At 33.1% G+C, this 27017-nt stretch overlaps 1 protein-coding gene and 1 non-coding gene across 2 annotated transcripts in view; one reads left to right on the top strand and one right to left on the bottom strand.

The window, feature by feature from the left end:
• Nucleotides 1-26769, top strand: part of HOMER1 (homer scaffolding protein 1) — a 115270-nt gene extending 88501 nt beyond the window's left edge. Inside the window, exons 6-9 of the mRNA XM_011377344.2 lie at nt 7403-7559; nt 11009-11119; nt 11739-11819; nt 23252-26769. Coding sequence (XP_011375646.1) covers nt 7403-7559; nt 11009-11119; nt 11739-11819; nt 23252-23440 — 538 coding nt within the window. The 3' untranslated portion in view covers nt 23441-26769. The remainder of the gene's footprint in view (nt 1-7402; nt 7560-11008; nt 11120-11738; nt 11820-23251) is intronic.
• LOC111732166 lies at nt 22337-22455 on the bottom strand. Its single transcript, XR_002777449.1, has one exon. It is a non-coding gene; the product is annotated as a 5S ribosomal RNA (ribosomal RNA).
• Nucleotides 26770-27017: the final 248 nt, after the last annotated feature.

The raw sequence follows: 27017 nt of genomic DNA, 5'->3' as shown, positions 1-27017 counted from the left end.
GCAACTTGTATTGTTTTCTGTCCTCATAGTTTTGCCTTCTCCTTAATGTCATATGAATGAAATCATACAGTATGTACCCTTTTTTTCTTTTTAAAAAAATTATTATAAAATGAATATAATATAAAATTTATCATCTTAACCATTTTTAAGTGTACAGTTCATTAATGTTAAGTATATTCATATTGTTGTGGAACCAATCTGTAGAACTCTTTTTATCTTGTGAAATAAAACGCTGTACCCATTAAACAATAATTCTCCATTCTTTTCCTCCCAGCACTTTGTAACCACCCTTCCACTTTCTGTCTCTATGAATTTGACTACTCTGAGTAATATAAGTGGAATTGTATAGTATTTGTCTTTTTATGACTAGTTTATTTCACTTAGCATAATGTCTTCGAGGTTCATTCTGTTGTAGCATGTGTAAGAATTTTCATCCACTTTAAAGCTCAGTAATACTCCATTGTATGCATGTACCACATTTTGTTTATCCATCCAATGATGGACACTTTGGTTGCTTCAACCCTTTGACTAATGTGAATAATTCTTCTACGAACATTGTTGTACAAATATCTTTTAAATATATATCAAGAAGGGGAATCACTAGGTCATATGGTAATTCTATTTTTAATTTTTTGGACTACCGTACTGTTTTCCACAGCAGCTGTGCCCCATTTTACATTCCCACCAACAGTGCTGCAGTGTAACATTTGTTATTTTCTTTTTTCTTTCTTTTCTTTTTTTTTGATAGTAGCCATCTTAATGGTATCAGGTGGTCTTTCATTGTGTATCTGATTTGTACTTCCCTAACCATTAGTGATGTTGAGCTTCTTTTCAGGTGCTTAGTAGCTATTGTATAACTTCTTTGGAAAAATGTCTATTCAAATCCTATGCTCCTGTTTCAATCAAGTTGTGTGTTTCTTGTTACTGAGTTGTAGGAGTTCTTTATGTATTCGAGATATTAACCCATTATCATGATATATGGTTTACAAGTATATTCTCCCATTCTATTAGTTACCTTTTCACTCTGTTGATTGTATTCTTTGATGTCTTTTTTTATTTTGCTGTAGTCCAAATTTATCGATTTCTTTTTATCGCCTGTGCTTTTCATTTCGTATCTAAAAAAATCATTGCAAATTCTGTGTCACAAAGCTTTTTCCTCTTTGTTTTCTTCTTAAGAGTTTTATAGTTTTAGCTCTTATGTTTATGTCTTTTGATTTATTTTTAGTTAATTTTTATATATGGTGTGAGACACAAGCCTAAACTAACTTCATTCTTTTACATGTAGATATCCAGTTTTCCCAGCACCATTTGTTAAAAAGACTGTTCTTTCCCCACTGAATGGTCATGGTGATCAGCTATGTAAAGTCATTTGACCGTATATGTGAGAGTTTATTTTTGGACTCTATTTCATTGGTCTATATGTCTGTCTTTATGCCAGTACCACACTGTTTTGATTGCTGTAGCTTTGAAATGTGAGACCTCCAGCTTTGTTCTTTTTAAAGATTGTTTTGTCTATTCAAAGTTCCTTGAGATACCAAATGAATTTTAGGATTGCCTTTTCTGTTTCTCCAGAAAACACTGTTGGGATTTTGGTAGGGATTACATTGAATTTGTAGATCACTTAAGATTGTATTGACATCTTCACAATATTGTCTTCCAATCCATATACAGGGTATATCTTCCTGTTTTATTTATGTCTTCTTTAATTTCATTCAGCAACATTTTATAGTTTTTAATGTACAGGTCTTTCAGCAACTTGGTTAAGTTTATTCCTCAGTAGTTTATTCTGTTTGATACTGTTGTAAATGCAATTGTTTTCTTAATTTCCTTTTCACATTATTCAATGTTTATAGAATTGCAGCTGATTTTTTTGTGTGCTGATTTTTGTATCCTACAACATTGCTAAACTCATTTATTTGTTTTAACAGCTTTTTTTTTTTTTTTGAAATCTTTTTCTATTTATAGATCATGCCATTTGCAGACAGGTAATTTTATTTCTTTTTCCATTTAGATGCCTTTTATTTCTTTTAATTGCCTGATTGCTCTAGCTAGGTCTTCCAGTATTATGTTGAATTTGTAGTGGCAAAAGCAGGCATCTTTGTTTTGATTCCAATCTTAGAGAAAAGGGCTTCAGGTTTTTACCTGAGTCCCATGTTAGCTGTGTGCTTTTCATCTATGGCTTTTATTATATTGAGGTAGTTTCTTTGTATTCTTAGTTTATTGAGTGTTTTTAGCATGAAAAGCATGTTGAATTTTTTGAAATGCTTTTTCTACAGAAATTGAGAAATCATGTGTTTTTTTTCTTTTTATTCTATTAATGTGGTATACTACTTTGATTTATTTTGATATGTTGATACATCCTTGTACTCTAGAATCTTTTCATGTTTTTTAATAGTATCTTTCAAAGAGAAGTTTTTCACTCTTATGAAATCCCTTTTATCAGTTTTTTTAGTGGATCTTTCTTTTTATATTGTATATCTAAGAAATATGTGCCTAACCAAAGGTCACAAAGATTTTCTTCTATGATTTCTTATAGAAGTTTTATAGTTTTATATTTTGAGTTAATTTTTGTACAGGATATGAGATATGAGTCAAGATTCTTTTTTCTATATATGGTTATTCAGTTGTTTGAACACTATTTGTTTAAAAAGACTTTTTTCTCCTTTGAATTGCCTTGGACCTTTTATAATTATTGTAATAATTTCCAGATAATTTCATTTCTTTGTGGAGATCTAAGTTTCTATTTGGTATCATATTCTTTCACCTTAATAATTTCCTTTAATATTCCTTATAATAAGTGTCTGCTTGTAATGAATTTTCTCAGCTTTTATCTGTCTGAAAAATTTTTTATTTCACTTTCATTTAGAGAGGTATTTTTATTGCATGTAGAATTGTGGGTTGAGATTTGTTTTCTTTCAGCACTGTCACTCCAGTCTCTTCTGGAAAGTTTAGTTTGTGGTGGGAAACCTATTATAATTATTATTTTTGTTCCCATATGTAATATTTTTTGAGCTTTTTGGATCTGCGTTTTAATGTCTTTTATTATTTTTTGAAAATTCTCAGTCATTAGCTCTTTAAATGTTTCTTCTGCCCTCTTCTCTCTTCTCCTAGGAGTCCAGTTATACATTTGTTAGACAGTTCGATACTGCTGCCCCACGTCTTGGATACCCTTTTTCTTTTATTTTTCCTCTTTGTGTCTCAGTTTAGCTAATTGCTATTGGTCTGATTTCAAAACCCCCGATTTTTATGAAGCTATGTCAAGTCTCATAATGAGCTTGTCAAGGAGCATTATTCATCTTTGTTATCATGGTTTTTATTTCTAGCATTTCATTTCTAGCATTCCAGTTTCCATCTTTGCTGAAATTTACAATCTGGAGATGCATGTGTCCTTTTCCATTTATGCTTTTAACATAGTTATTTTACATTCCTTGTTTGAGATATCTGGCATCAGGGTCCTCTCTGAGTATCAATGGCTTTCTTTCTTGACAGTAGATGTTTTCCTTGCTTTTTGGTATGTCTTGTAATTTTTTTTTGTCAAACATAAAGCATAAAATAAAGGTAAATAGTATTTACAGTAAAAGTAAATAATATTTACTCCTGGAAATGGAGTAAATATTGTTTTTCTGCCAGGCTAATAGTATGGGGATTAAGCCAGTCTACTCAGGGGTGAATTTGTCATTGCTATGGTTACCATGAGTACTCACTGGTTTTAAACACCTCTGGTGGTACCTTTTGCTTAGATTTGGGGTTGGATTGCTAGATGGTTTACTCATTATCTCTGCTCCATCCTCAGCATTTGGTCTTTTCTGTGTACCTTTGCCTCTGATGGGTTCTATCTCTAGACTCTTGAGCTTCCCCCAGTAGAAGGCTGCTGTCAGTTTCGTAGTAGGAGACAGGGTAGGGTGCTTTGTTGTTCATATCCACCTTCAATCTTGGGCAGGCCCTGTGTCCCAGGATCTCAGAGATGGGGTTCTCTCAGTCATCCTGTTCCTCCTCCAGTAGCATCTAAATTCAGCCTTTTGTAGCTGAAGGTCTTGTGCAGGAGTTTCCTACCCCATTCCCCAAAGCTAGGGAACTCTTAACAGTCTGAGACTAGGACTGTGTTTTCTGTTCCTCCTGCAGGGTTATAGAGTTTTATTCTTCTACTTTTTTTCCCCTTAGCAATAACAGGTCTTCATCTAGGAGTGTTCGAGGTGGGAGTGACAAGATTTGCTGCCCCTCTCCCAGTGGCATAGGGCTTTTTTCCCACAGAGAAGAAGGCTCCTGGTCACATCTTGTGGCTTTTTCACAGTGGTGGACTCTCCCCTCATCCAGGGATTCCGGAGCTTCTGTCCTTGTGGAGTTTGGGGCCCAGCACTGTGGCACATGGATGCATTCTGGTTCACCAACATGGAAGCTATGCAAACTCCATCTTCTTAGGTTTTTCTGGAGGCTTCATTACAAAGACATGCTTGATTCAATCATTGGCCATTGGTGATTGAGTCAACCTCCAAACCCTCTCCAGAAATCATGGGGGTGGCACTGAAAATCCCAACCCTCTGTTCATGGTTGGTTCCCCTGGCAACCAGCCCCCCATCTTTTGGGGATTTCCAAAAGTCATTAACATAAACTCAGCTGTGGTTTGAAAGGGTCTTGTTGTGAGGAACAAGACACACATGTCACCTTTATTGCTCTGAAGCAGTTTCTGGGACTAAGGACAACAGACTAAATACTACCACACAAGATGTTTCCATTGCTCTTATTGGTTAGGAAATTCTACGGGTTTTGGGAGCTGTGAGTCAGGAACCATAGACAAAGACCAGAACATGTATTATAAATCACAATATCACAGATACATTACAGTGTGGATTTTTTTTAAGTTGTTTGTATTAGTTTGTTTGTTAAGACTGCCTTAAATATGTTGACTGGGTGACTTAACCAATAGAAATTAATTTTCATATAGTTTTGGAGGCTAGAAATCTGAGATCAAGTTATTGACATGGCTGTTTATTCTGAGACCTCTCCTTGGCTTGCGGATGCCGTCTTCTTCTGGTGTCTTCACATGATCTTCCTCTGTGCATACCTGTATTCTAATCTCCTTTTCCTATCAGGACACCAGTCATTGGATTAGGGACAACCCTAGTGACCCCATTTAACCTCAATTACCTCTTTTAAGGCCTTATTTCCAAATATAATCATATTCTAAGGTACTGAGAGTTAAGAATTCAATATATTAATTTTGGGGGTGGGGAGGTATGACAATTCAGTCTGTAACACATAGAATAGAAAAATCTGTCCAAAATGTAGAGATCATCTAGGACAGCACTATCCAGGAGAACTTTCTGATATGATGAGAAGTTCTATAATTTTGCTGTCTAGTATGGTAGCTACTAGCCATGTGTAGGTACTGAGTATTTAAAATGTGCCTACTGAGACTGAGAAGCTGAATTTTTAAACTTTATTTAATTTTGAGCAATTTAAATGGCTACATGCCGCTAATGGCTAACGTTTGGACAGTGTAGATCTTGACTAACTTGTTTATTTGGCATATGAAGAACTGAGATCAAAGTGGTTGACAGCCAAATTTAAAATCACAGAAATAATTATTTAAATAATCACGAACTAGGCTGAGTTCTCAAATTCTTGATGTACTTTGCCCCCTATATCCTATAAAATAAAACCCAGAGAAATAAAATGCAAAACACCCTCTTTTTTGTTCTTCCTACTATGAAGACATGAGGTAGTCTTTATAATTATGAAACTTTTGACAAATGAATTTTATAAATATTCAAAATCATTTTTCTTTTTTAATTTTTAAGAGGTTAAAGATATTTGCATATATCAAGTGTTTAAGTTAGTTCAATAAGATTTTTATAGTCAGATTGAAAGGTCTATTTAAATAAAACTCATCTCTGTAGTGGTTTTAAAAAATCTGTAATTCGGTTAGAGCAGGTGAATTGGTGCATGCTTTGCTCAGAAAATCTGAATCGGGAAAACCATTTCACAAAAGAAGAAATAAAAAGAAGTTTATTTTTAAGGATAGAAATGGGTTGTTAAATTAATAGCTTAACTTATTGTTTGATTCTGTTCTTTCCTGTTTTGATGAAATTTTCTTAGTAAACCTTATAAAATCTTTTAACTTTTCATTTTAAATAATTTTAAAGATATAAAAATTACAAAAACTGTGCAGAAAACTTCCATATACCTCTCACCCAGTTTCCCTTAATGTTAACATCGTACATAACCATAATATAATGATCAAAACCAGAAAATTAACATTGATACAATAGTCTTAACTAAACTACAGGTATCAGTTTTCACCCATGTCCTTATTTTGTTCTAGGAAACTGTCCTCGATCTCACATTGGATTAAAATGATTTCTTCTTAGTCTCCTCCATTTTTTTCTCAGTCTTGCTTCTTCTTGACACTTCTGAAGTATACCAATCAGTTATTTTGTAGAATGTCCCTCAGTTTGGGTTTATAGGATGTTTTCTATAGTTATAATGAGAGTTATGCATTTTTGGCAAACACCATAGAAATGATCTTGTAATGCTGATATGATAAGCTTTAGAAATTTTGATGATAGAAATTATGCCTTCTTTTTTATAACATATTAAAATTACTATAAAATAACTGTCTTTGAAAGCATTACCTCTGTGATGCAGACTTATCAAAAACCAAAATGCCGATTAAAGAAAGCTATCATCACTAGTTAGTGATAGGATAAGGTTAGCAGACTTCACTAATAGGAATAAACTGTTCAATAATTAGGAAGAGAAACCACCTTTTCCTTTCAAATGAGATCATTATTTTCTTCATTGGAAAGTTAAAAAAGGAATTATCAAGAGAGGGGTCTCCACAACTAATAAAGTTGTGTTTGTAATTGAAAGTTGTTTTGGTTGAGATACTTAACTTTTGGTAACTTATCAAGTAGAACATTAAATGAGGAAAAAGGTGCTTGCTTTAGTTTCTTCTTTAAGTGATACTGGAATTCTATCAAATTAAGTCATTAGAACAATTTCTAGGTCTAGCCTTGAACTGAAATTAGTTTATTACAGCAATTTTTTTGTTTTGTGTGTTTTAAAATTCTGAATAAGATGAAATAATAGTAATTTCAGAAGATATAGCTTTTGTTTATAGATATTTTTCAAGGTATAATGTTTATTCCTTAAAAGAAAATGGGTAGAAACTCTTCTATGGAACTATTCCACACTAAGCCTGCTACTTTGGTACTTTTAGTATTTCTTCTCTTGTAAGTTTTCTTCACTAAGAACATTTCGGTGAAATATTTGCGTTTTTATTCTTTTGGGGTTGTCTTTGAAACATTCATGTACTATAAACCAAATAATACAACTGAGTACTGCTGTCCTTTCAAAGTAACAGTGCTGTCAGTGTAATGGATAGACTTTTCTTTTCTTTTAGTTCAGCAATCAGCAAACATTGGGAGGCTGAACTGGCTACCCTCAAAGGAAATAATGCCAAACTTACCGCAGCCCTGTTGGAGTCTACTGCCAACGTGAAACAATGGAAACAGCAACTCGCTGCGTATCAAGAGGAAGCAGAACGTCTACACAAGCGGGTAAGTTTGGGGCTGCTGTCCCTAGGGATTTATGACTAACAGATTTCCTTGATCAGAGGAAATTTACATGTAGATTCAGCACAGGGACACCTTTTGGAGATTTTTGTTGGTTGTCAGAACATATGTGTGGGTTTATAGTATATGTGGACTTACTGACTAAGAAAGATGTTTTCCACAGTTTAATGAGAATGAATAATATACAATATTTTGGAATCAAAAGACATTTTAAATTCCTTTTCTGTCACTTATTAGCTGAATGATCTTTGGTAAGTTATTCTCTTCTTTCTGTACAATTCCAGTGAAAATCGAGACACTAAATTGACATGTAATTTCACTGAGTTAACAAAATGCTTTTATTTTATTGTTTTTAAAGAAAGAAAAATTTGAAAAATAGAAGTAGAATTTCTTCATAAAATTCGATAATATTAGAAATATGGGGCAGAAAAAGAAAAATCAGAAATCCCAATACTATTACGATTAGAAGCCCAAACAATTACTTATAAAGAATTTTTAAAATTCAAAGCATATGCATTCACCTAATGGGAGGCAGATACCAGTAATTTCCCTTTTTAAAAAGGATAACACAGAAGTAAACTCCACAGACTGTAGGAAATGGGCTGATTAGTACCAGAGCATAATTCGAAGGATGTAATAGGACCAGGATGACAGGAGAAGAAGGATAGAAATGGAATAGAGACCAGAGAGAGAGTAAGAAACTTGCACAAATATCATTCTCTCCTAAGAATAAAAGTTAACTTAGGAGGAGGAAGAAGAAAGTTGTTGTTCAATTAGTATAGTTTCCATTTTGCAAGATGAAAAAATTCTGGAGATCTGTTTCACAACAACTTGAATATACTTTACATTACTGGACTGTACACTTAAAAATGTTTAAGATGATAAATTTTATGTTATGTATTTTTTACCAATAAAAAATTAACATGATAATTAACTCATAAGCCAATAAATATTCATTGAGGAGATATCATATTTCCTTTTTGTGTAATCTGTGCCCTTAAGGAGTTTTTGCTTTAGAGTTGATTAAATTGTAAGGAATTTAAGAAATAGAATCTTGATGTACTTATGCATTTATAATTTCCAGTGTTCTTCTTCCTTCTTGTAGATCTGAATATCCATCAAGTATTATTTTCCTTCAGCCTAAATAATTTCCTTTAGCATTTTTTTGTACTACAAATGTACTGGCAACAATTATTTCACCTTTTATATATGTCTATATATAGATAGATTTTTTTTTTCTTTGCTACAGGTTGCATTTTCTCTTTTCTTTACATCTAGTCATTTTCAGTTGTATATTGGACATTGTAAATGAGATGCTGTAGGACCCTTAGATTCTGTTAGCTTCCTCTGAATAGTGTTGATTTTTGTTTCAGCAAGCAATTAAATTACTTGTAAATTATGCTGAATTTGTGGAGGAGTGGATTTAGGCTTTATTAGTTGGTTTGTTTCAATTCTGTTCTTAATCCTAGGGTGAATCCTTTAGTCCTGGGAAATCTTTTTCTCTAAGGAATAACCCTTCTGGGGTTTTAGTGAGAAGCTTGAGATGTTTACCAAGGTCCTCTAGTTTGGTGGGACTGAAACTTCAAAGTGGCCTTTCTGTGGTGAGCACTACTATAGCTTAGCTTTTTCAGCCTTCCAGCTTTTTTCCCACTCTCTCTGGACTCCTGTGCGTATTTAGTCAGGGGTCAGCCAAAGATTTGAGGGAAGTCTAAATACTCATTTGGGGGCTTTCTTTTATATAATTTCCTCAGTTTCTAGAAGTTCTAGTTATTCTGAGGCACCCAATATCCTCAGGCTCCACAGGGAAATATGAGCACAGGTTTTTGCTTGAGTCCTAGTCAAGCAACATAGCCAGACTACAGCCGGCTTTGAGGCAAAAATATGTGTAAATATGCATCTCACCCAATGTGATGTTTCTTTCAGTCTTTTGCCCAATTTGATCACTAACCAGGGCCTTCAAACAGTGGATTTTAAAAATTTGCTCATAATTTGCTATTGTTATCTGTGGGAAAGTTAATCCAATAAAAACTACTTCATTATTATCAGAACTAGAACTCCCCATAAGGAATTTATTATCTAATTGGACAAAGAAAACTAACATATATTAAATGATAAAAAATAATTCTCAAGATTTTTGAACAGATGTTCAGTTTTATGGGCCAGAGGACAGGAGACCCTTGAGTGCTTTAACAGATAGGAGAAAGTACATTCTGAGCTGAGAGTTGAGGGTTTGGTAAGACCTGGATGGTTTTCAGAGGTCAGAGAAGACAGTCTAGGTAAGTCAACAAGGTGGGTATGAATATGGTTTGTTCTTAGGACAAGGAGACTTGCCTGCTTTTACTTGGAAATACATACTGCATGTCTTGGCCAGATGAGGTGGTTAAGTAATTTGGGGTGAGTGCATGGAGAACCTGAAGGTTTAGATTTGATACTGTAAAAAAAGATGAGCCATTGAAAGGCTTTTAATGTGGGAGTCACACAATGAGAGATGAATATTAGCAGTTTGCAGAAGACACAAAAATAGACAAAGATTATAATTAAGTCCACTGGCAGCTCATTGCTTTTTAGGCCTGGATGATAAGGATTTGTGCAAGGCTATTAGAACATGAATACAAAGGAAGAAAATGATATGAGAGGTAGAATGACAAAGTGGACGTTAATTCAATATTCAGAAAATGTGAGGGATTGAGATTTGCTGTTTCCTTAATATTCTAGAATTTGTTGTATTCTAGTCAGTCAAAATGCATAAGATCTGTGTAAAGAGCTGTGTGTGTGTTTATGTTGACTTCTGTGTATTTTGACTGTTCTCTAGTGGTATAACCTTTAGGAACAAGTCCCTTCTCTTCTCTGTTCTCTCAAAAAGTAGCAAGTGCTCATTAAAAGTTATGTTGTCATTTGGGCCCTCAGTAAATTCATACTGACAGAAGAATTGTCTTTTGCTATAAGAGACACTATTCTAGTATTGAATGATTTAAGTTGTATTTTAAGCATATCTTTTCTTCCAGATTCTCTTACATTTTGGAAATGTATTTGAAAAATTTCTCACTTCTGCAAGGCCAGTTTTCAGAGCCCAATTTAATTTGAAAGCTACAGATGGAAGGCAGATGACTATATCTGATTTTGAATGTGTTTTCAGAAGAAATTTTTAAAGACTTTTATTATAAGGATTCTCTACTGTCACTAATCACTTAAGTTTTCCTAGCCTTTTCATAACCAAGCCATGTAAATAGTTATTTCTTTTGCTCTTTTTTTTTGTCCTAAGTTCATATCTTTAAAGAATCTATCCATTAAACCATGTCTTAATATTTTCCCAAATTAATTTTCATATATTGCTTCAAAATTTGTTATTCACCCATCAAAGACCTATTATCTCTTCAGCAAGAAATCCTTTGAAATTGTCATATAACTTATTCTGTGTTTTCATTTAATTTTAGGTGACTGAGCTTGAATGTGTTAGTAGCCAAGCAAACGCAGTGCATACTCATAAGACAGAATTAAATCAGACAATACAAGAACTGGAAGAGACACTGAAAGTGAAGGAAGAGGTATTAGCTACTTTTCACTCATCTGTAATCTAACTAAAATATGTGTACAAACATTAAGAGTCTTTGTCAGATTTCAAGGTACTTTATGGAATAAGGTAAGGTTGTAGAGGTTTTTTCAGGATGGAATTTTTCTTAAGTGATACTAAGCTTGTTTATGTTTTCCCCATCTTTGTTTCTGTTGTTATTTACTATGATGAGGCAATCAGACTGAGATACTGCCTCTTGCCTTCTGTATGAGAATTACATTCCTATGATTAACAGAAAACTATTAGAAGTTATATGAATTTTACAAGCTATTGCTTTCTCTGGTTTCCAGTGAAAAGATTTACTATCCTGGGAAGAATTACATCCACAAAACTTGAAGCAACCTTAAAATGTTCAGCTTGTTGTTTTCTAAGTAATGCTACCAATTTAGAGTTGTTGTTTGTTTCTTAAGATTATTCTGTACTAGACAACATGCCTATAAAGATGAATTCACCTCTCTAAAAGTGAGTATAAAGGAATGTTCTTTAAATCATTTTAAGGACTAGGACAGTAATTTCAGGGGAAAATGGGGCTTTCTCTTGCCTCAATATTGCTTAAATGTTGTTGTTAAAGACATTGCTCTACTATTTTGTAGGAAATAGAAAGATTAAAACAAGAAATTGATAATGCCCGAGAACTACAAGAACAGAGGGACTCTTTGACTCAGAAATTACAGGTGAGATATAATAAAATTTTTATTCATTTCTACATAGTCATCAGTCATTCTTTCACATAGTAGTGACTTTTCTTCTGAAACTCCATTATGTAGGTTCTTGGTTATTTTTATTTTCCAAGGATTTCTGATTTATGCTTAATCTTTAATTTTTCAAAAATTAGATTTTAATTTCATCTAGATAGCTTGTGATCATCATAGGTAGTCATTTATAAATTGTCTTTAATAAATTATTTTAGATATTTCTACTTTTTAACATAAAAAATATCTTGAATTTAAAGAAAATTTCTCAAATGGGTTTCATTCTGTTTAGAAATTCTGCTCATTTTTGTTACACTGAATTAATGCATGAATTAAAGCAGTTGTGCCCTAATCAACATCAAGTTAGTGCTCTTTTTATTTCTTCAGTCTAATTAATTTTACTTATTATTTTCTGCATGCTTCCTGATTCTAATTGACATACATATATTCTGTGTCAGTGGTAGTCAACCATAGGGAAGATTTTTCCAGATTTATTAGCAAAGTCTATTCCTGCCAGCTCAGATACTTTTCTTACATCCCTGTGGCTAGCTGCCTCAAGAAGGACCGATTTAGAGTTTAGGACCAATTTAGGGATTCGACTAGAAATACGAGTATGTATAGAGTAGGGAACTGAGGGTAAGGGGTGAAAGGTGGGACTTTAAAGCCCAGGATTGGAAGGAGTACCTAGATTATAATAAGAATGGCCAGCATTTATTGAGTGTTTACTATGAACCAGACACTATGCGAAGCACTTATATTATGCACGTAATCCGCACGAATCATGTGAGGAAACAGGCTTGGATAGGCTAACTCGTCCAGCCACTATTTAAGTGGAGGCAGTCAAGTTCTCTGACAATAGAGAGCCTTCATAAAGAAAATGGGGTCTTTATATGGAATGAAATATTTCCCTTTCCCTCTCTTATCACTGACTTTCAGCAGCCTGGGAAAAATGAGGTGACTTGTTTTGGTTTACCCTATTAAGTGTTTCTAAATTTTAATCATCTGTGTAAATTAGTGGTTTTCTAGGGGGCAGTGTTGTGCCCCAGTGGACATTTAACAAGGTATGGAGACATTTTTGATTTTCACAGTTAGAGCAGTGATACTAATAGGTCGAAGCCGAGGATGCTGCTAAAGATTGAATTATCCAGCCCAAAATGTCAGTAGTGCCAAGGTTGAGAAATCCTGCTATAGAACTAAAATATGAAGCTTGCAATCAGGGCTGGAAAATATGGGGGAAATTTAATCTAGTTTTGTCTTTTGTTTGTTTTGATTTCGGCTACTATTTTTTTCAATACTTGCTCTGATTCAGGCATGTGCTAAACACTTACATACATCAGTTCTAATTCTCACAGTAATAGGTGTGGTATCCCCATTTTCAAAGGGAAGGCAGCAGTTTAGAGGTGTTAACAAGTTTAATTAAGGTACTTAGCTGAAAAGTAGTGAAACGTAGATTTGTTTTGATTCCAAAGTCTCTGTTCTTTCTGCATTACCACACTGCTTAGGCAGCCAAGCATCCAAGCTATTCTTAACAATTCTTTAAAAATTTTTTTTAGTTATATATACATTTATGTTACCCCAGAAAAACCAAGAGATGATTTATTCATATTAAACTTCTAAATGTATTTCATCACCAATTGAACAGTAATTAAAATTTATAGTTGGCACCTGGAATTGTGAATATCAAAAAAAAAAAAATACTTATCAAAATAACCTACCTACCTGGAACAAGACAGGGAAGCTTTCAGAAAACCTAAGGACAAATTCTAAAAGTTAAAGCCATGGAAATAACCTGTTTGTTTGTTTGTTTTGTTTTTCTTTTTTTTGTTTTTGTTTGTTTGTTTGTTTGTTTTTTCTATTTAAAGTAAGTTACTCCTCTATAGCCTGGCCCCTTTCACATAAACATCTGTTTATCAAAAGTCCCAACATACTTGAACATCCAATCATAAGTTCAGTCTAGAAAATTGGGATCATTAAGTTCCTTGAATGGTGGAGGAACTTCTGAAATTGCAGTACATAGAATTGGATTGTGTAGGTATGAGTATGGATAGAAAATACATTCTTAATGTATGGGTACATTAAGAATGGTATGATATGATTTTTTCTAATTTTCAAGTTTGTTTTGTTTTTTTAAATGTGAATGTAACATGCTCATTGTAAAAAAATTAGAAAAATGTAACTTAGCCAAAAAAAGAAAAAAGAACCATAGTATCATTATCCTAAAGGCAGAGGATTTGGCAGTTCCTCCCTTCAGTGTCTGTTTGAATAACTTTTTTTTTTTACCTGAGACATAGATACCTTTTTTTTTTATCTTGCTTTCCTAACCCAACGTTATGGCATAGGCTGCATATGTCATATATGTCATATGGCTGCATAATATTCTCCAGTATAGATGTACCATAGTTTTCTTTGAACATTCCAACAGGTATTGAAATTTATGTTGTTTCCGACATTAGCTATAATAAATAATGTCATAATGAATCTTTTAACATCAATCTTTTTGCTTTTCTGTTTCTTTAAAATGAACTCTTAAAGGAGAATTACTTTGTGTCACTGTTTTAAAATTTCTCATGCTGAGAAATTGACATCTGGAAAGGCAGGATAAACACTGGTTATTGTTCTCCCCCCATCTTTACTATCTGATAGGGAATAAAGAGGTAGCTCACTATTTATTATTATTATTATTTTAATTACAAGTAAGACTGAATAATTTTCTATGTTTTGGTCATTTATCATCTTTCTGTACCTTGAATGCTACAAGAGCATTTTTACCTTAGAGCTCATTGAATATCCTTGCCTGGAGTTTTAAGCCCTTAGATCTTCAAATGGTCTGGCTTCTACCTGTAATTTAGGTCTTGGTTCACATGTTAATTTCTCTCCTGCACTGCTCTGCAGCCCCCCGCCCCGTCCCAGATACTCTAATATCACTGTTTTATTTTTCTTGTAGCACTTACCACTCACTATATGAAATGATTTTGTTTCTCCATTTTCTTTTTAAACTTTTTATTTTGAAGTCATTCCAGACTTATAAAAAAGTTGCAAGAATAATACAAAGATTTTCATATACCTTTCACTCATATCCCTCAAATGTTAACAATTTGCCATACATACATATCATTCTGGAACTCTCTGTAAATATACCTACTATTTCTTTCCTGAAATGTTTGAGAATAATTTGCAACTATGATATTCCTTTACCTCTAAATACTTTAAAGAGCATTTTTTTGAAAGTAAGGACATTCTCCTACATAGCCATCAAAATCAATAAATTATTTGTCTAAAGACTTTATTCAAATTCTCATAATTGTCCTAATAATTTCCTTTATAACAAAATTTAAATTTGTTTTTCTGGTCCAGGATTCATCCAGCATTACATTATCCTGTCTACTTATTTTGATGTTCAGATTGTCCTAGATTTGGCCAATGGGAACCCCTTCGATCCAGTGATAGATGTGACTCTATCATTTTTTAAAGAACTAATTCTTGTTTTTAGCACAACTAGATCTTCCAGGCTTATCTTGTATTTTCTTAGCTCCAGCCTTGAAAGTAACTATTTCTCCAAGGAGAAATTTCTTTTAACAAAGACTAGTTTTTAGAAACTAAGATCTGGTCATTAAATGTGCTTTTTGCTATTGAGATATCATTGTGTTTATGCCCTCTTAATAAACAGAGCTAGAAGTACACATGCCACATTATGTCCATTTCAATAGCTATAGAGTGTGTGTGTGTGTGTGTGTGTGTGTGTGTATTTTTAACTGAATCCATGCTCATACCTCCCATTGCAGCCCAGTACTATGGAGTTCATTCTAACCTTCCCCATTTTTATATCTGTAATTCCTTTTCCCAATATTAAGAAACTTAATTCCCACTAACCACAATATATTTACTTAGTCCTAGAAACCACAGAAAGGAATTTCTGAATTGCTAATTCATACCACTGCAAAACAAAAACAAAAAAACTTAGTAACTATAGATGGGTATAATTCTTTTTGTCCTTAGCTTGTGTTCAAAAATTAGTTATATTAGTTCTTCTACTCGCCCTCTTCAGTTGGTTCAGTTATTCATTTGAAATAACAATTGTGTTCATTTGTGTCATATTATATTCCATTTTTGTTTTTTCTCCATTCTTCCTTTTTTTTGGTATGCATTTACTGAGTATTTAAGTATTAACGTGGTTCTAAAAGTCAAAAGTCAGAAAGATATCTTCAGAACAGTAGTATCCTGTCCACTCCAGTCTACCTCGATTTCAGCCCCATCCTTCCCCCCCATTCCTATCTGCACTCTGTAGGTAACCAGTGAGTTTCTCGTTTACCCTTTTGGTGTTTCTGTTTACACAAATAAACAGATATATCTGTTGTTTTTTTTTTTTTTTTATCCCTGCCCTCCTTTTTCTTACACAAATGGTAACATACTCTAGGTTACTCTTTTGTACTTTCCTTTTTTCGCCTAAGATGTATCCTGGAAATCACTATCGGTTCAGAGATCTTGTTCATTTTTTATAGCTGCATAGTACTTAATTTGTGTGTGTGATAGTTCATTCAGCCATACCCCTTTGTATGGGTATTTAAGTTGTTTCCAGTATTCTGCAACAGGACTACAACGAGTAATCTTGTGCACAGGTATTTTGTTATTGTTAAAGGTGTATCTTCAGGATAAATTCTTAGAAGCAAGATTTCAAAGTGACAAGGTAAACATGCAGTTCTGTTAAATATTGTCAAATTCCCCTATATAATGGGTTATGTCAGTTCCCCCTCATGTCATAAGTTAGTGCCTGTTTCTCTACAGCCTCACTGACGAAATGTGCTCTCATACTTTTTAACTTTTGGCAATGTGCAATAGATAAAAAACGGTAATTTTAATTTGTGTATCTCATGTTATGAGTGAGATTAAACATCTTTCATTCTTTTACTTTTATTTATATGTGTTTAAAACTATAGATTTTTCTTGGCTCATTGCTTTAAGTGTATGTCATAGATTCTGATATTTAGTGTTTTCATTGTCATTATTTTCTTGAAATTCTGTAATTTTGGTTTTATTTTTCAAGCAAGAGATGTTTAAAATAAAGTATTTTAATTTCCTGGTGGAAGGGCCTTTTTATATTTTTTATTTAGTTAATTTCTAGTTTTATTGCATTGTGATCACAAGGATTTTTTCGCATAATTTCTACTTCACATAATTTACTGCTAGATTTTTTTGAGATCTAATATATGATCAGTTTTTATAAAGCCTCTTTATTGATTCTGTAATTTATGTCTTCTCTATCCTTACCATTTTTTTTCTTCTACTTTTTTTGTCCTATACCGAGAATGGCATATTAAAATCTCTTATAGTGTGTTTTTATCTGTCTCCGTACATCTCCTATAATTTATACTTATTAAAGGTGGCTGCTGTGTTAAACGTAATTATTATATTTTCATTGTGAGTTATGGCTTTTAGCATTAAAAAAGTCTTCCTTTGCCACATTTTCTACCAGTATTACAATCTTTCACTATTTTGAACCCATCCCATTATTTTGGCCTTTCTAATGAATTTCTAGGTGGAAAGAGTTTTTTATTTTATAATTTTATCATAAATTCCTAGTTTATTGCATTGTGATCACAGAGTATTTTTTTGTAATATTTATACTTAATGTATCTTACTGTTACTTGTTTGTGACCTAATTAATATATGATTAGTTTTGTGAATGTTCCTTGTGTGTTGTGTACATATATTTGGATAGTGCTTTGTGAGCCAAACTGATATTTTATTCTGCTCTGAAACTCAGTCATATTTGTTGATATGATTTTTGTTTGGTCTCAACTTGTCATTTTATGTAATAATTTCTATATTCTATATTTGAGTTTTTCTTTCATATGATATGTTCTTTGTTCTTTTTTATATCTTTTGATACTTAAAATGGTCTTAACTTTGTTGTCGTGGTTACTTTTTAACTTACACCTTTCTTAAAATACTCCTAGTTAACTGTGTTCATATTAACATTTCACTGTTTTGTTATTTGTGATATTTTCTACTTTAAACTATTACATGTTCAATAATAACGTGCTTATTCTGCTTTTCTCTTTCCCTTTCCTCTTTTTTCCAATTTTTATTTGCATTATTTTCTATCTTGTCAGAATAAGTACATTTTTATACTTTTTAACCATCTACTTTTGTTTTAGTTTTGAAATACATTAAATATATTAAATGGTCACCATCAGTCTTTTTTCTGAAGTTTCCACAGTAATCTGTTGGTTGAATAAAGCTTATCCTCTAGTAGATGGTTTCAGAAGAGCTCATGGATTTATATTTTCTTGCATGTTTCAGCTGTTTTTTAAAAATAGACTTAGTACGTGGATGATAGCTAGACATAAAATCGTTGGTTCATAATTTTCTTTCTTTGAGATCCTTAAAAATGCTTCTCCATTATTACCTTGCTTTTGAGAAGTCTGATTCCAGCCTAATTTTTTGGCCTTGGAAATTTTGGGCTCATTCTGTTTGTATGCCCTGAGGATTTTTCCTTTATTTTTAAAGGCTAATAGTTTTATTAAGATATTTCTCAGATTTGATTGTTGAAGGTCAGTTTTCCCAGCTTACATGGTGGGCCCTTTTAATTTGTAGATTCAGATCTGCCTTTTTTCCAGCAAGTTTTCTTGTGTAAAAGTTTTAAATATTATTTCTGTCTTAATGCTGTGTTTTTCTTTTTCAGGAGCTCCAGTGCTATGTAATTGGGTTGTCTTTTCTTGTCTTCTGTTTTAACCACTTTCTCTCTGACCACTTCCCCTACTTTCTTTATCTTGCTTTAATTCCCTTGTATTTTTAAAATAATGATTGAATAAAAATAATTTTTATTCAAATTTATTTTTCCTTGGGCATCTTATAATTCAGTCTTTATTTCTAATATGATTTTGCCTTTTTCTTCTCTTTCTGTCAGAGATTTAATCAGCTCTCCTGTTTTTCAGTTCTTTGGCCCATTTTTGTTTTTAGTGTGTGACTTTTTTTTTTAATGTTTGAGAACATTTGATTCAGAGTAATGGATTCTATTAGAATTTCTTGTGTTTTTGTAGGTTTTTTTTTTTTTTTTTTTTGGTGGATATTTTCATCCACTGAAAGTGTCTAGAGTATCATTTTCTGTTTTTATCTTATAATAGTTTATGTAGATGAAGATTGCATGCATCTTTGTATTTAGTGGATAGGGTGGCAGTTTGGGGTGGCTTACACATTCTTAATTCAAAAACACCCTCTTCTGGGGGCCAGTGCTGGAGAGGTTGTGTATCTTTAAGTATTTTAATTTTCTTTCGTCTTGGAAGAGTCTAAATTTCTCCGTGTCGCTTCTTTTTCCCTTTTCCATACTATTCCAACAGGTTCCTTTCTCTTTTTACCCTCTTTTCCTCAGAAGTATTGCCTTTCCAAGATTGCTTCCTCATATCTCGTGTGCTCTGTTAAGTCCCTTTCTTGTAGTCTGCTCTGGTCTACCAAGATTTTTTTATTTGTTTTTCCAGTATTTTGGCGCTTTCAATGGTCTTTCTCTTTCTTGGAGTTCTTAGAGTTCAGTCTTAGGCTTTTCATTCGCCTCTTCTCTCTCCTGTGCATTACCTTCACAACCTGCCTTGCCCTTTGCAAGGGTTAGAGTGAGAGCTTGAGAAATCTCCAGGCTCGAAATTGGTGCTTGTATTTCCTAATTGTAGGTAATTTGAGGTTCATGTTGTTCTCTTCTAGTTATATTGAAGTCATAAAATTTGTGCGGTTTTATTTGTTCTTATTTTTGTTTTACATAGTTTGGGAGATATCAGTGAACACAGTCACCATTATCTTGTCTTCCCAGAAATCTGTTCTGTTTACTTCTTTATTTCCCGTGTCCTCTTTTTACAATGTATTAAAACAGGGACTGTCTTTGTTTATTTACTGCTGTATTTTCAGTGCCTAGTACATAGAAGATGCTCAATAAATAATTATTGAATAACTCTTCTTCAAAATTTGTATGTCTTTTATTCATCTTTCTGTTGAATTAGTAAGACTTGTTTTGACGATTTATATGTCCTGTTATATATAAATGTTAATAATCTAATAGGGCAATACTATATCTTGTAAGAGCTTAAGATGTGAATCAGATATCAGAGATAATTATTCTATAGCTTTGATTTAGATTAAATGATACAGGATCTGGTCCTTTTGGTGGCGGTAATAATAATTGTTTAATTTTGCTTAAGTTGTTCTAGTGTCGTAGGTCCCATATCTAACAAATACAGAGCATGATCTTTTGCTTACTAGGATTTATACTTTCAGTTACTGCCTTTTAAAGTACTCAAAATAGAATTAGCAAGTTCTGGCCTCCAGTGATTTATCAAGGCTGGACCAGGTTTTGAGTGCCCCAAGCACATACCTGTATATCAGTAAAGGAGAAGGGGAAAATAGTAGGACAAAAATGATAATAAACAAACTAATGAATTAGGAGAGACAATAACAGGCAAGAAGGAGAGGGCTGGAAGATAGAGACAGAAGGTAGAACACTGACAAGTGTCACCGTCCAGGGCTCCGATTGCCTCATGTTGGCTGGGCCCTGCGTACTGGGTTATCCTGGGATCATATTCTCAGCCTCAAAATAGACCAGCACTGTCAGCATTGTACTAGATCCCTTTTGTTATCTGCCTAATAAAATTCTTCCAATGAGAGAAATGGCTTAGAGTATGAGACTCCTAGAGAGAAGGACACAGTTTTAATAGCTGAGAGAGTTTGGTGTTCTGCTTGCTTCCATTGAAAATGTTTGGATGTTTTCATTGATTGGCAAAGAGAACAAGAAAGCCTTTTATTTTCAAGGCAGGCTTTAGAGGGCAAACCGGGTGGTGCCTGGCAAAGTGGGTGTTTCCTAGTGAATGACATTTGGTCTATTTTCATAGTTGGAAACATTCTACTCTTAAGCTTATTGTTTAAGCAGCAAGAACACATGCTGTGCTGTCATGAGTGGAATTTTTACATTTGATCCCAGGGTCTCTTTTCTCTCTCAGTGTTTAGAGCCTCCATGAACTTGGCTTCTGAATTTATAAATATTTTATTGATTTCAGATTCTGCTCTCAGTTTACTTATCTTCATCTTGTGGATTATTCAGAGGAATGAGATTAGAAACATACCTTGTGAAAACATCTAACAGTAAATACTTTAAGATTAAATTGGGATTCCTTAAATTCTGTATTTATAAATCAATATAGTTGCTTTATTTCTTTTTTATATTTTCTCAGGCTCTTGCAGCTCATCTGTGGCATCCTTGCTTAAACCTTGCTCTTAATTATTTCTGTCAAAGCACGTGAACATTTATGTTCAGAATCCTAAATAAGTTGTTACTTTTTATATGTATTCAAGCCATTTCCCAGTTATTTTTCTCAAATAAGTTTAATCTTTACAGGTATTATAAGACAAATTTTGGAAAAAGATATCCATAATCCCAAAAACCTGAACCAGTTCCTGTTTGCTTTTTGTACATTAATTCCCAGTTTGTCCTCATGCGTACAAATTTTTGCCCCATTATAGTATTGTTTTTTTCATTTAACATTTACCAAATTGTCTTTCAATAATTAAAAATTAAAACATTTTTCCTCTATCCTCTAGACTTGATAGAATTTTTTTGAGATTTACATTAAAAAGATATACTAACATTTGAAACATTTTCTGAGGCTGATTTATATTGTGTTACATCAAAATATTTTCATTTCCCCATATAATTTGTATATGTGAATGTAATTTGTATCAGTCACTTAATTCCTCTCAGATGTAAAAGTAAGCTTTCCAGAAAAGATATATACACTACTTCCCCCTTATCCTCAATTTTGTTTTATGCGGTTTTAGTTATTTATAGTCAACTATGATCTGAAAATATTAAATGGAAAGTTCCAGAAATAAACAATGCATAAATTTTAAATTCTATGCCATTCTGAGTATCATGATGAAATCTTGTGCCATCCTGTTCTGTCCTGTCTGGGGACATAAGTCACCTTTTTGTTCAGTGTATCCACTTAGTATAGGTTACCTGCCCCGTACTCAGTAGCCATCTCAGTTACCAGATTTGGAAAGAGACCGCATTCGTAAAACTTTTATTATAGCATATTGTTATAATTGTTCTATTTCATTATTATTGTTGTTACTATTGTACTGTGCCTAATTTATAAATTAAACATTATGGTAGGTATGTATGTACAGGGAAAAACATGGTATGTATAGAGTTTGGTACTATCGCAGTCAGGCATCCTGGGAGTCTTGGAACATGTCCCCTCTCAGATAAGGGGGACTGCTGTAACTTTCAGTTCATTGCTTATCTGAAGAGTTTATTTAAAGTATAACAGCTGGTTTCTGCTGTTTTTCTCAATTTGATATTTTGTCAAAACTTACTCTATAGCTCATTATGTCATTTCATTTTTTGTTTTTTTATTTTTTATTTTTATTATTATTATTTTTTTTAGGTGAGGCAACCCTTGGTTGACCTCACAGATTGCAAGGACCTTGTCAGCTTCCAATCCCTTATTTTTTATTTGTTATGCCTACAGCACCTGGTCTTCCTAGGTGGTCTCCCATCCAAGTACTAACCAGGCCCGACCCTGCTTAGCTTCTGAGATCAAACAGGATCAGGCTTTTTCAGGGTGGCATGGCTGTAGTCATTTTATTTTTTAGAATTACTTATTATATCTGTCATGTTTAGAAACATTTTTAGAGCAATGAAAACTTCTAAGTAACCAGAATTCTGTGTTAAAAATTTGTTGTTGCTGTCATGAACATCCTTTTAGTGATTTTTTTGTTTCCTTGATTTCCAGTATGTTGGAATCGTGATTTCCAGTATGTTAGTGTTATAATTCTTAGGTGTATAATTATTATATATCTTCACTACAGTTTTTAGCAGTTGAGCAGTATTCTCTGCCGCATACATTCATTTGCTATTGAGGCAAAACAAAGAATAGTTAAATATTCAGGGGATCCTAAAACCTCATTTTAGAGAGTCATTTTCTTCTTTCAGTCTTTCTTCAGAATTGCCACTAAGTAGAAAAAATTAATTTCCCTCTTTTTCTCTGCTTGCTTTGACCTGTGATTGCTAACAGTTGTGCATTAGGAAAAGTACATGGGCAGAAATAGAACTGAGATATAGATAGTTCTCAAAGTGGGTCTTCAGTTCTCTATCAGTATTTGAGTGCCTAGGGTGTTGCCTGGCACAAAGTAAGCAGTCAGGAAATTTTTGCTGTGTAGATAGATAGATTCATGAACAAGCCAGTCAGTAAAGTCACATGGAATTCTCAGATGGCGAAATCTGAAATCTCCTAAAATTGTGTTAAGCTGAGGTTCAGAAGCTTGTCCTAATGGTCAAATTGCATTAACTACCACAGTGTTAGTAATAATGAAAGTTATACTGTTTAGTAAGTCATGAACTGATATGCATATATATCACATTTTTGTTTCTAAAGGAAGTAGAAATTCGGAACAAAGACCTGGAGGGACAACTGTCTGACTTAGAGCAACGTCTGGAGAAAAGTCAGAATGAACAAGAAGCTTTTCGCAATAACCTGAAGACACTCTTAGAAATTCTTGATGGAAAAATATTTGAACTAACAGAGTTACGAGATAACTTGGCCAAGCTACTAGAATGCAGCTAAGGAAAGTGAAATTTCAGTGCCAATCGATTAAAAAATACACTGTCTCTCTTCATAGGACTGTTTGGGGCTCTGCTTCAAGATTGCACACAAAAAAATTAAATATCACTCCTCCAGGAGGAGGATCTTTTGAAAATTGGAATTGTATATTTCAATGTAAATTTTAGAATCCAGCTTGTAGCTAGGTTGAGGAAAAAAGAGATGAAACACTTGAACTACAAATTACCTCCATGTATATTATCGGCCATAGTTAACTAGAAAATTATAGACACTTAATGCAATCTTTTTTTCCTGATATTAGCCAATGGGAGAATTCACAATGTCTGGGTCACATCCCCTTTTTGTGTTCAACACAGTGAAAGCTATCTGCTTTCTAAATTAATTTATTTATGATATCTAAAGCTGTGTTCTGTGCAAAAACTTAGTGATGAAAGCCCTGTCTTTTGTTGTAATCTAAATAATTTCTCAGGATATTTTTGCACTGCTGAGAAGCAGTGCCATTACCAGTTAATTCTTGCCAGGAGTGAGAGAGCGCTGCATCTTTGATTGAAACACACTTACTATAACTGGCTGTATAGCGTTCTTCCCTTTTTTTATACTGGAAGATACATCACTCTGGTGACCACTCTGGTACACTCTGGTGTTCTCTAATCTTGTCTGCTGTATAGTTTACTTTTCCATACTGATTCCATGTATTTATGAGAAGATATTGTCTCCCATTTTATTACACATTTTAAAGCCAACTAATGAAGGCAGCTGAGTCCCTCAGAAATTTTTCTTTTTAAATTTCTAATAAATTTGACACAGTACTGAAACACAGCAGCCCGTCACTGACGGTCTGCTCTAGCAATGTTAAGTATATTTACAGAATATGCAGTTACATTTATTTATATATTTTGCAAGAAATCTTTTCTGAACGATCAATGCATTTCAATTTACAGATAATTATGGTTATTGGGGAACTGTTTATTATTGATCACTTTACGGTGTATAGCTATTTTAAAGGGGATCCATTTCCATCAAACAAACAGCCAATCAGAGGACTATTGGGATTGGGGCCGTGTGCTCTGTCTGGGGCTTCACGTCAACCACATTTCTAGTCAAACCTCACAAGGCAATATTCTGAACTGTTAAATAGGCATTTCAAAACAGGAATTCAATTCAATAGGCTCTTCTCAGTAAACAGGTTTTAATGTTGTTTTGATGTAATTTTAAAAGACTTTTAGCAAAGATGCTTTTCTTTATTTCTTTCTTTGAAGAAGCTATTTTAAAAGTAAGCCAAGTGCTGTCTAGTCTGCTTATGGAGTAGGAATTGCATTAGAGTCCATATATTCTTGCTGTACAATGCCTGTGATTTTGAGGAGGGTTCTTTTTTAAAGTGTATGCTCGAGTGTCTGACTCTATGGAGTCTACAAAATGCACTGACTTTTTGTTTGTACCCCCAAAAGATTGAATTGTTAAGTACAAAATTAAGCTAATTAATCAATTTGTAACCATTTTTTCACTCAAAGCTATTCAACATAGACAGTTTTGTTTTATATATATGTATGTGTATGTATGTAAATACATACATATTAATTTATATTAGAGTGAAAAATAAATGGTTTGTTTCTAAAGTTAGTTTCTAAACTGAGTTTTCAGGTGTCTCTGAAAAGTTTATATCAGACATTTAATCATCATGTATTATATGTGCTAGACCATCACGTAAGTTACCTCTACCTATTTTAGGATACTTTCCTCACCTATGTATTATAGGGAGGATAATTTAGCTACACAAGCTCAGAGCTGAGATAGTTCTCTAATAAATCAGGTAATAAAATTTATTTGATTGATAGAATTTTGAAGTAGATGTGATTTTATCCATCAGTTTCTGAGTAACAAAGAGCACCAGATTTTGATTTAAATAGAGGATTTAACTCTAGGGATCAGGGAATGTAGTTATGAAGAGTTAAAAAAAAAAGTGTAAGCTGTTGAAATGATAAGTGAATTATTTTAATGACGTATGAAAATATTTTTAAATTTTGACATAGTTGTTATTTAATGGGAAAATAACTCATCAAAATGTCTCCACTTGTATTGATATGTGAGACGTGTGTAATTCAATATATACATATGCCCATATGTATATACAGAAAATTATTTTTAATATTTTCCTACTGATATGAAATTTAAAATTGGAAATTTTGTGAGTTTTTTCCTTGTCCAATAGAGCCTAATTTGTTCTTTTTTTTTTTTTAATAGTGATTTCACAATTTCTTGAGGGCTGCACCTTTAAATTCCCAGATTGTCATTAGACGTGTATAGTATATGGGATAAGGTGAACACAAGTGCACATATAAATAAAATCTTATTAAGATTATTTTAAACATTAATTTACAATAGGAGAGTATCTAGAATCATCATCTACAAGTCATAATTAGGTTGTGTGCCTACTGTAGTTTTCTTCATTTCTGTATTATATAAATAAAGTTTGAATATTAAAATTTGATTTTCCCAGAGACAAGTATTATATAATGTATCTATATTTAATTAAAACTGTGGTAATATATTTATCAGAAAATAATGTTGGGGACTGTAGCCTGAACATGTGGACTTGAAGTGACAAACAGAAAAGGAGAGCAGAGATTGATCCCGTTGTATATAAGTTATATGACTATGAATTCTTGTACCAAAAAAAAAAAAAGAAAAAAGAAAAAAAAACTGGAAAGAAAAGAAAAACAAAAATACAATTTTTATTTTGAAATACATTTGTTGTTCTCTGGAGAATGTACTTTATCTTTTTTCCTTCACTCTTTTACAGATAATTTTTTAAAAACATTTAAGTAATGGCAGCATTTACTTAAATCTTACAGGTGCTATTGGATTTTGCATTAGTGTGTTATGTTGTGAAATCCTAACTTTGACATAAAAGGTTTTGTAAGTATTTCCCTGCCTGGAAAATTAGTTTTTGTTTCTCCTTTTCCTCTCTCTCTCTCTTTCTCTCTCTTTCCCTCTCTCTCTCCCTCCCTCCTTCTCTGAGGTCTCTCCCTCCTTCCCTATCCCTCTGTCTTCTCTCTCCGTCTCTCTCTCTAAGTCTGTCTCTCTCTCACTTATTGCAGATTTTAAAAAGTTCGTGAAGTTGCATCTCTGTCCCTATAGAGCAACTCCAGCACCATCATAGATTTAATGTTTTGCTGTCATTGAACTGTTGGGAAGCAAAGGAAAAATTTACACTTTTTTCCCCAAGTGGAATGAAAAAGGAACACTCAAAATTAAACCACTACCACCTTTTAAAACTCATTTCTTTGTTAAAGATTTAAATTTTGTTAAAATTAAATTTATTCTTTAACATGTGCTACAGTCTTCCATGTTTTTATTTAACTCTGGAGTATGCAGCTCAACTGTTCTCTCCTTGCAGACCTGATTTTCTGTCAGTTCTGGAATGGGAGGCAGGACAGAGGAAAAGTTTGTTTGGTGGCAGTGTTGTTGTTTTGTCGTGTTTTGTTTGTTTGTTTTGTTTTTTAAAGAAACCTTTTTCTTTAGTTGATATCAGATGATTTTAACATACTGAAATTCTGTGCTTGAAGTTATAAAATGAATT

This window comes from Pteropus vampyrus, unplaced genomic scaffold (assembly GCF_000151845.1).
Source record: "Pteropus vampyrus isolate Shadow unplaced genomic scaffold, Pvam_2.0 Scaffold11, whole genome shotgun sequence".
In the NCBI taxonomy this organism is placed as follows: Eukaryota; Metazoa; Chordata; class Mammalia; order Chiroptera; family Pteropodidae; genus Pteropus; species Pteropus vampyrus.
This window is presented reverse-complemented; position numbering and strand designations above follow the sequence as displayed.